Consider the following 10,183-nt stretch of genomic DNA (forward strand, 5'->3'; position numbering starts at 1 on the left):
CTTCCGATCTCGCAAGGATACTACTGATGTCTCTTCATCAAGGGACAAAAAGACATCGCCGATGATTTCAGATCGCGCAATATGCACCGATCGTGATCAGTACGATAAATCCGAGATTGCCAACGCGAGTTGCTCCTCCGCTGACTGTTTCGACCTGTTCGCGTTCCCGGCGACCGTGATTGTTGCTATACGAGTTGTCTCGTTGAAAATTGACGCTGGACATTGTCCGATGTCCCTCTGGCGGGGATCTCTTCGATCTCTCCACCAGTGTTAATCTCGTCTTGGGCAGGAATTCGGAGCGGAGGGATAGATCGACATCCGATAAACGATATCGCCTCTCGTACGAGCCGTTTGTGCGCATCTCGCCGGGAATCAGCGGAGGAAGCTCGCCTTGAAACTTACCGAACTGCGGCGTTCTGCTGAGCAGTTCCGACGTCAGTCTTCCCTTGCTATCGCGATGTTCGATGTTGGAAATGGATCTGGCCAGGCCGGTGGAATCCTTGAGTTTTTTACCGTCATAAGTGATTAGCACGCCGGAAGAGGAGGAAGATGGTAGTTGCTCAGGTCGCGTTCTCGCAATCGGCGGTAGATAATAAGTATCCAATCTAAGATCAGCCGCCATCTCCATGTCGTCGAGGTCGTCGAGTCGCGGCGAAAAGCGCGCAGGAGATGTCTTCTTCTTTCGCTTCCTGCCGCCGTCGATCGTGGATGTCGTCACGACGGGCAGCGATGGCATAAAGATGGGCGAGAACTCATCAATCGTCCGATAATCCGAACGCTTCCCATACATTTTTTTGTCGTCCTCGCGCCACGGATCCGTCCTCTTCTGCGCGACATCGGGCGCGTTGTCTACGACGTTTCTGATAATTGGTTTGAAACCGCCCTCGATGACAATAGAATCAGGATCAAAGCCGGTATTGCGTGCGGGTTTCAGGAGCGTCCACGAGGAAGAGTCCATGAGATTGTCGGAAATTTCCGCAATGATCTCCGAGCTCATTTTCGCTTCAAGTTTCGCACGTTGTTGCTTCGTGTCAATTTTTGCCGCGGGTTTCTCAAGCGACGGATTAGCCGCTTGGTCAATTGTCGTTTTCAGTGTCGTCGCCATCATCGTCGTCGTCATCGCTGCGATAGCGGGCGGTCGATAAACGGACTTTTTGCGCTCGATGAAAATCGGTCGCGATGGCGACGGCAAAGATAACGACGACGGCAATGATAATGGCAACGGGAACGGCAATGATAACGCGTTTGTCGAAGTTATCATATTAGCGGCTTGTAAAGTCTGCAACATCGGATGGCGCGTTAGTGTTACCGGTCGGCGTATGATCATCAGTTGGGCCCTCGGAGGTTCGTGTTGATGATGATAACGAGGAGGAGGCGGAGAAAGCTGATGGCGAACGTGATGGTAATTGGTCGCGTAATAATGCGGTGCTCGGGAGTATGGTAACTGGCCGTGGTTGCCGCTGGCCAGCCCTACATAAGACAACTTTGTCCCATGATTCAATGAAGTTGGTCGTTGGTTATCTGCAACGAGGTTAGACAATTGCTGGTTAGTGGCAGTCTGCTGCTGAATTTGTTCCCGTCCGGGCTCCGTGAGATGACCGACACGAAGGGACGGCGACTGCTCGTGAGTAGTCGTGACCGGCCGTTGTTGCTGCTGCTGCAAAGCTTCCTCATCAACACGATACGCGTCCTTCAGACGTGCCTCGTTCGAGTTCTCGGAGGATGATGATGATGATGATTGCAAGCGATCGTAATTGTTATTGGCGTTCGTTAGTAGCTGCGAGTGGTGATGTGAGGCATTTAACTTGCTGTTAGTCGTCGTATGATGGGGATAACGATGACCGTATTCGCGGTGAGGATGATGAACATGCTGTTGATGAAGAAACTCTTCTGGTGGCATTACCTTGCTCGCTACGGCTATGCTAGCGCCGTATTCTAGATCCTGATTCGTCGGCTGATTCTGACGGCCTTTAGCTGGCTCCAGATACATCTCATGCTTCTCACTGGCCGCCGACGATGGCTCGTTATTGAGATCGCAGCTATCAAGAACATTAATCTTCCAGCCTAGATAACGATGCGTGAAACACTGGAAGAAAATTACTTCATATAGTTAAAAATCAATTTAAAAGTACTTCATATTATTTGTGCAAATTAAACAGATAATAAATAAATAAAGATTTATACAAATCGACACTAATTATATCGGGCTGAATTACCTGATAATACACCGTGTCGGGTGTATTTTCGTCAGGCGTCCATTCCACAAAACCCGGTTCACCGTGGTCGCATTCAAGGGTCAGAGTGCGCTGATAAGCTCCGAAAGATGCGAAGTCATCCGCGGGCGGTTGATTCTGATCCGGCATCCAATTGCAGAGACGACCCGTGCCAGTGGGAATAATCTTGCCGCGTTGTCGGAGTACACCGGCAAATATCTTTACTTTCTATTAAAGCCAAACGAGAAAAAGTATCGTCACAAACTCTGTGCTAATTAAAAAAATTCTTTTACGTGCACTTTCAAATATCTTTGCGTCTTAAGAATGTTTAAAAAAAAAGGAATTTCAGATTCTTTGCTTAACAGAGAAATTAAATTAAGAAGTCGTATGACAACTTTTTTTAGAGAATTTTGTATGCAAGAGGAATCCTTTTTACCGCTTTCTCCTCAGCCGTTTTGTGCTGGTAACCGCCTATCGGGTCGTCCGTAATATAGAATGGATGATAACGCGCCGGTATATCCGGATCAGAACCACCTTCCACGACGAAAGTATATCTGCTGCCCCGAACCACATTAATCACGGGTATCAACAATCCATTGATGTACCAAGAGATTCCCCAACCGACATGACCTAGAGAGAAAGTAAAGCAAAGACTGGTTTGGACTACAAATAGATATAGCTTTCTTGCAATATCTTCTCATGGAGCACCTAACGGATCGGATAAGTTGTGCGAATTTTGATCAATTTTGCGAAAGGCTAACATGTATACATTTGAGAGAGATATATTCAAAATGAATAAATATCATATAATAAAAAAACATGGAATTTTCTAATGTTATGACATTCGTCGCTGTAATCCTTTACCGGTAATGGCTGGATAGCCATGTTTTCCTCCGGTGGGCCCCATCTGCGCATAAAAGACACCATCATCCGGCTCGTTACACTGAATGGGTGGTATCTCCCAAGCGTCTTTCGTGGATGCCGGTGCAGGAGTCGCCGGTAAACGTGACGGCCTTCTCGTACTGACAACCTCCTGCCATTTCAAAACATCATTTTCCAAAGGAAATATAATATGCAACATTCTCTAATTACGTTTCGATTACAACTTACAACAACTTGAGTATTACTTCCTATTTCGCCGTAGACCGAGGTTTGTTCCTGATCAGGCATAGGACAGTTCCACGCGGGTGGTCTGCTGAATTCCATAAAGCGATCGGTCTTCAGATAGCGACTATGAAAACTGACCTCCTGTCGCTCGTTCAATGGCCCGATGGCCCAGATTACGGCCTGCGATTTATTCGTCAATATCGGACGGTCCAATTCATCACTGGCCCTCAACGGTCTCTGATATGTAACAATGCTGTAGCCATTCACCATTGCCGCATTCAATAATCGCACCGAGTCCGTATTTTCCTTTAGATGAAAAGATCAGTTATTTCACCACGCAACGAAAGCAGACGAAAAACTTTTTAAGCAGCTTTAAGCTATATTATATACACTGCATGTACCAGTATACGCTTATCCGGACAACTGCCTCGGCGTCCCGAGCACTGAGATTTCGCGTCTAGGAAGTAATCGACGGCATATCCTTGCAAGGTCTGTTTGTCGACCCACGCTACGGCGACGTCTCCGCCAATCATCACACTCTTCTCTGTATCCGCGGATAATCCAAACGCCATATATTCTCCGGCATCTATTCAATGTCATTCAATTCAATTTTGTAATTATCTCTTAACCAAATTCACATTTTTTTCAACTTTATATATTTTTCAAAGGAATATTTTTATTCACACAGCGACGACTCTTAATATAAAAATTTATATTTACCTAATTTTGCAACAAGCTGGACAACTATACTGTCCCCGGCTACGGCCCATCTCACTTCAAAAGCTAAACTGTCGTCAAGAACTTCGCAGTTAAGTTTCGACTGAAATCACACACAATAATCGAAAACAATGACTGCATTGTTGGAAGATGAGTAACTACTCATTAAAATTGCGGAATATATACAAAGTTCCAATTGTAAAAAATATATTTATTTAATGTATATAATACGTTATAATATACATATGTAGAAAATGAGTACAAAAATATAAAAAATATAGTATACACATTTGCGCGTAAACGGATATGTGTACATATGTATATATACATATATATTATGTGTGTACATGTTAGATATCACGATACTCACGGTAGGTATATACATACGTATATAAAAAAGATAATTTATAAGATTTCTCCCACACACAGATAGTGCAGGTGAAATTTTATAAAAAAGAAGATTAATCAAAGCAAGAATGAATATTTAAGAAATTCCATATTTTTCCTCTTATAAAATTTTGTATATAAGCCGGCATATAAAAACTGTTGCAGTCTTCATTATGGTTAAAAGAAGATAGAAATGTAAAAAACAGGTTATATCTTTTTTCTAATTAAAAAACTTCTTTTTCACACACACACACACAATATACACAATAACGCGCGCGCGCGCGCGTGTGTGTATATTGTATATTATATGTATATCTATAACAAAATATATTTTTATATGTTTCAGATAATAATAACACATCGTTTCAAAATGACATGAGACACAAGCTTTCGAACAAATATTGGAAAATTGGAAATTTCCTAAATGAAATTCTCTTAATAGATTAGGTGCGATAAAAGCGAAGGGTATCTTTGCGTTTACGTAGAAAATACACTCGGGCATGAGAGATATTCGCGTTCGGTCGATTCGTACGGTCACTTTCAATAACGCACGAACGAGTCGGTTCTCCTATTTCCTTGGAAATGCAAGAGTCTCGCATACGAATTTTGTTGCGGGTCGGATAAACGAGCACGCGAACGCGCCGTCGCTGATTGGCGAAAAACCGAAGACGAAGTCGACGGCGACGTTTCGTCGGTCGCGCGATGATAATGGTTTGGATAGTTCGCGACATCAGCCAAGGAGGACTGCGCCTGGGAACGAAGTTGCTCGAGTGCGTGCGCGTTCTCCACGGCCCGAACTACTTGAATCTGATCGTCTCGGCGGAGAAGCGGCCGATAGGTCGTCGGACGTTGCTGCTGTTGCGAGAGTGAGCCCGCGAACGAGATAGCAAAAGGGGAGGGCGACGAGGAAGCGAAAGAGGAGATCTCATATGCGTTTGTTAGTGCCCCGAACTGTCCCTGTCCTCCGCGATGCACGTTCTGCAACACAAGGACAGAGACAGGGTATTTATTTCCATGAATCATAGGAAGCTGAATTTGTCGTTCACGATAAAACAAAGGCACAAATTTCTGCCATAATTAATTTTATTTATTATTTTGTGAGATTGAAGAATTTTATCGCCCACCATTAAAATTCAGAATAAACCGAAGAAAATATTTCTTTAGAAGCAAAGGTTCTGAAGAAGAAGAAGATTATGTTCTCGCAGTCGAAACAATCAAAATCAAGTGGTCGGATGTAAGAAAAAAGGAACTCGAAGAAGAGACATTTCCGACAAGTTCGAAAAATCGATTGCGAAATAATAGTTCGATAAATTATCGATAATCGCATAGTATATTACAATGCACACTACGAAATACGTGTTAATGGATTTCTTTACCGCTCCATTACGCACTTTCAATAAATTAAAATATGTCTGACATACCTGTGGCGAAACTCCTAGCATTTTCAGAGATGGCGGTATGTTTAAACCTTGTGGAATTTGCACGTGGCCAAAGTCAACAGCGAATGCCTCGCACCATACTCCAAAATGACCGAACTGATGAACGGTCAGATCGCCCGGTAATGTCAGAACAATTGTCTTACGATCGTAACGACGCAACGGCTGTTCTTTCCCATTTTCGTCGGGTATTCGGAAACCCTGCGGTGACGGTGTCGAACCAACACCTACCCAAAACTTAGCATCTGCAAAATAATTTTGCATTTGCTTGTCATGTATTGATGTTATGCGCAATATAAATAAATTTATTCACTATTTGTAATAATATATTTATTTATTAAGTACAGTAAGGCTCTGATAATATAATATATAAGAAGGAGCAACGGCTAATTAAGAACCTAGCGCAGTAAACAATGCCCAATTTTTGCACAACCAATACAATTTGCTCTTTACCAAGAATAGGCTCACTAAGATTACTTGTCGGGAGTACTGCTAAAGGTCACAGACAGACATATACATTTCATCTATAATTTCTTGCTGAGCATGACCCAAAATTAGAGGACCGAAACATACGGAAAATAAAATTAACTCATCCAATCTGAAAAAATTGCGCATTGATTACCGTGCTAGGATCTTAATTAGCCCTTAATTACTCCTTCTTATACAGGGTGGCCTCGAACGTTCCAGCCAAACTTTGAGATCTTACAGGAAATTTAATTCTGAACAAAAAATTTCCTATAAACATGGGTCAAAAAATGCTTTCTTAAGAAGTTATCGCTCAAAAACCTCTGAAATCGTGATTATTTTACACATTTTTCCAAATATCATGGAAAATGTGCGTCTTTTAACAAAAAGTACCGAAACAAAAGTTGTAGAAAATTAAATTATCTTTCAAATGAGATCAAAATGATTGTTGTACGTTCCATAGATTTTGATATAACCAGTTTCAAACGTACAAAAAGTGCTTTTGTTACTTATTGTTAGATAATGTTTACTCAACGCTAATCGAGTCTCGTGAACATCTGATCCAACAAATAAATACGACTTTTAATCGATTAAAGTTGAATCAGGAGAAAATCCGTAAAGCGACTAGATCGGTCATTACTCGATGCCGAAAGTGTATTGGAGCTAGGGGGGGACATACCTGTATATTTATTTATAATAACACATTTTTGAGAGTTTAAAAGAATAAGTCGTTTCCATCATCATAGTTGATGACTTGATAAACTATACAAAACACTATCTGCCACTTAAAAACGGAATTCGCGATTTTCTTCTTAAAAGAATATTTCTCGATTGCATAAGATTTTAATGTTTTGCAAATGTTGTAATAGTTATTTATTATTAATGTTGAAATTTAAGACCAATAATAATGATAAAGAAACTTGCCAGGTGCTTCTCCGTCGTAACTGAAGCTGGGTATCAGCAGAGTCTGAGCATCTACAATGACGACCGGTTCGGAACTAACGCCATGTATACCGCTCAATGATTTTAATTTTTGCGGTTTCGGATAATCGAAACCTCTCGGTATTTTAACATCACCAAAATTCACCTAAACAGAAAAATGGTTCTTTGTAAAAAAAACTTGTGTTTATATCACGTAACTAAGATATTCATTATATATAGGTAAAATAACGTATTCATTCTTTATACGTATATTTGTAAACTTGTCATTCTTATGATTTATTTTTGAACATTTATAGGAAAGATGAAAAATAAAAGGACAAGCCAATTTTTTACAATTAATCAACCAACACTACTCGAGGGAAATAAAATATAATCTACTCGCAAATGACAAAAATTTGAAATACCGAATATTTTTTTACGAAGACTTTATTGACTATTGGAAATATCAGACTATCGGACTATCTAAAATCTCAATCTAATCCTGGCCGTATAGCGAGCCTACAGTGATAGGATGATGATTCCATCAGATTGTATTTTCACTTGACACGCGAATACAAGCGGCCGGTGATAAGCCTGTACGAGTGTGAAAGTTGTACTTCGAGAAAATGATGACCGGTTCCCGGCAACGAGCAAGTACACACAGCCGATATTGCGCAGGCCAAGGTCACGAACATGCATATTCGTTACTTACCGAGAATTCGTCGCACCAAACCGAGAACCACTTGATATTGTTCAAGGTCTTGCCATCCGGCAAGGTCAGTGTGATGTCCTTCTTGCGGTACCGTTTAAGGACGTTGGTACTGTCGGATAAACAGAAAAGTTAACGAATTGAGCAAAATCGGAGGAAAAGAGATCGTTTTAAAATTAACAAAAGTTATGACTATTCTTACTCTATGTGAGATAATTAATTACATTCGCAAATCATATTTAATTTTGATAACAATATCTTTCTGGATATATTTTATATCGGTTTTACTTACGTTCCGCGTTCATCGCGCACTCGGAAACCGTTGCTACCTGGACCCTTGCTGTTTCCAGCGTAAAAAAAGGCGGCTGGAAAGAGAATGATGATTTTTCTTTATTTTTATAATCAATAAAAACTTTTTGCAACAAGATTCTTAAGGAAAATTCCCGTTGTTAATGATGACAAATGAGGTGGTTTGAGCGAATAGATAAGAAACGTTACACGGTTTCAGATTGTGAAGCTCTAATAAACATCTAGATATTCTCATTAATCTAGAGCAGGCATCTCAGTCAGCCAGCTTGTTTGCGCATCGAGAGTACGCGTGCCAGAGAGATTCGGGAAAGTTTTTCCGGTATAGAAAAATTGATCGCGGTCAGTCTATATCAAGTCGAGGGAAAGTTTTCCAGCAATTTTTCCGTGTCTTTTCAAAAATTAACGAACAGAGAAAATCATGCGGTATTTATGTGATATAAAATTAATGATCGAATATGTGTAATCGTATATGCGTAACATATAATTTTATGAAAATATAAATAAAAATATGTTATGTTAAATTTTTATCAAAATTATGGAACGTGATAATTAACTTCGATTATAATAATTAACGCTATTTCATCTGGCAATTAAAAATCAATAATAATAACAGTCAAATTAGCTTTTTTTTCTGCTGGTTAATAATTGTGTATATCGAGATACGCAAATGTTCTTATTGTTAATAGTGCCGTTTGACATGTTTTAAAAAATCAGTGCCTCTTGTCGATACTTGAATTTGCCATAACGATGTACCAACCTGGACCTTCGCCATCGTATGTGAAGTCCTTGATAAATAGTGTTCTTGCGTCAACCGCGTAAACCTCGCCACTCACACCGTGATGAAGTTCAGACAACTTACCGATCACTTTTCCATAATACGCTCCGCTACATATTTCTGTCAAAAAGAGAAATTAAAATGATTATTCGATTGCATTATCAAATAATATTAAATTAATTAAATATTAGCTGAAATGAAATATCGCGCGAAACGGAAAGTACAACTCTTGTGTATAAACGTGTCAAAGTGTGTATGCTCTATAATAGCTTTCAGCATCGCAATAAATTTTTTTATCATTTTTTTATCATCGCAATAAACTTTTTTATCATTTAGTTTTTACAATTTGCATCCGGATTACTTTACAACGTAGTGATAAATCATAGAGAATTAGTATAATTATAGTAAGATTGCAACAAGTGCAATACAATGTTAGAGTAATAAGATTGAATGATGGATTATTCAATTATTGAGTTACATGATGTCGCGCATGTGAATTATTAGAAAAGAAAGATTACATATTTTGCGCATTGAACTGTATGAGTTTTAAAAGTGCGTATTGTAGCATATTTTCTTACTGTATTATTATACGCACATGCATGTATGTATGTACGCGCGCGCGCACACACACACACGCACGCACGCACGCACGCACGCTCGCACACACATATGTATATATTATAATGAGAAATAAAATATGTTATGATATACAATCTTTGACCAAATATATTTTGATAAATACATTCTTTAATAAAAAAAAAACAACTTTTTAGTAAGATATTTTTATTCTTGCTTTATCTAAGAGTTTCATAAATATTGCACCAAAAAATATATAAAATATTTTCTAGAAAATTTTTGTCATTATATTGAAAGTAATCAAAAATAAAATGTTTTGTTTTTTCAGGGCGACAAATTACTCTGGCGAATAGTATACAAATTTTACCGGCCTGTGCATTTCTTTCGCACTTGATTATGTCTAATTTGTAACTATAAAAAATGTTCCGTTAAACTTGAAGTGTTATAACGATATGACAATGACATTACACCGTGTATCTCCGCATACCATTACAGTCGCGTTATTATCCTACAGACGATTGCAGGAAAACCGGTACTACACGTAATAATGCGCGTGTTTATATATATA

The 10,183-nt window shown here is 39.5% G+C and overlaps 1 protein-coding gene across 3 annotated transcripts in view; it reads right to left on the reverse strand.

The window, feature by feature from the left end:
• Positions 1-10,183, reverse strand: part of LOC115233035 (protein Skeletor, isoforms B/C) — a 19,110-nt gene that overhangs the window by 4,643 nt on the left and 4,284 nt on the right. The window contains exons 2-14 of one of the 3 annotated variants that reach the window (XM_029803248.1): positions 9,022-9,159; positions 8,248-8,320; positions 7,959-8,067; positions 7,250-7,412; positions 5,846-6,105; positions 4,041-4,140; positions 3,722-3,906; positions 3,324-3,626; positions 3,078-3,246; positions 2,650-2,843; positions 2,217-2,441; positions 1,904-2,086; positions 1,372-1,521 (exon numbers count right to left, since the gene is read on the reverse strand). In XM_029803248.1, the coding sequence (XP_029659108.1) occupies positions 1,498-1,521; positions 1,904-2,086; positions 2,217-2,441; positions 2,650-2,843; positions 3,078-3,246; positions 3,324-3,626; positions 3,722-3,906; positions 4,041-4,140; positions 5,846-6,105; positions 7,250-7,412; positions 7,959-8,067; positions 8,248-8,320; positions 9,022-9,159 (2,126 nt within the window). In that variant the 3' untranslated portion in view covers positions 1,372-1,497. Of the gene's footprint in view, positions 2,087-2,216; positions 2,442-2,649; positions 2,844-3,077; positions 3,247-3,323; positions 3,627-3,721; positions 3,907-4,040; positions 4,141-4,781; positions 5,403-5,845; positions 6,106-7,249; positions 7,413-7,958; positions 8,068-8,247; positions 8,321-9,021; positions 9,160-10,183 lie in introns of those variants that run through there. The other 2 variants (XM_029803247.1, XM_029803249.1) reach the window with 2 other exon arrangements.

Source organism: Formica exsecta, unplaced genomic scaffold (assembly GCF_003651465.1).
Source record: "Formica exsecta isolate Colony F162 unplaced genomic scaffold, ASM365146v1 scaffold156, whole genome shotgun sequence".
NCBI classification, from domain to species: Eukaryota; Metazoa; Arthropoda; class Insecta; order Hymenoptera; family Formicidae; genus Formica; species Formica exsecta.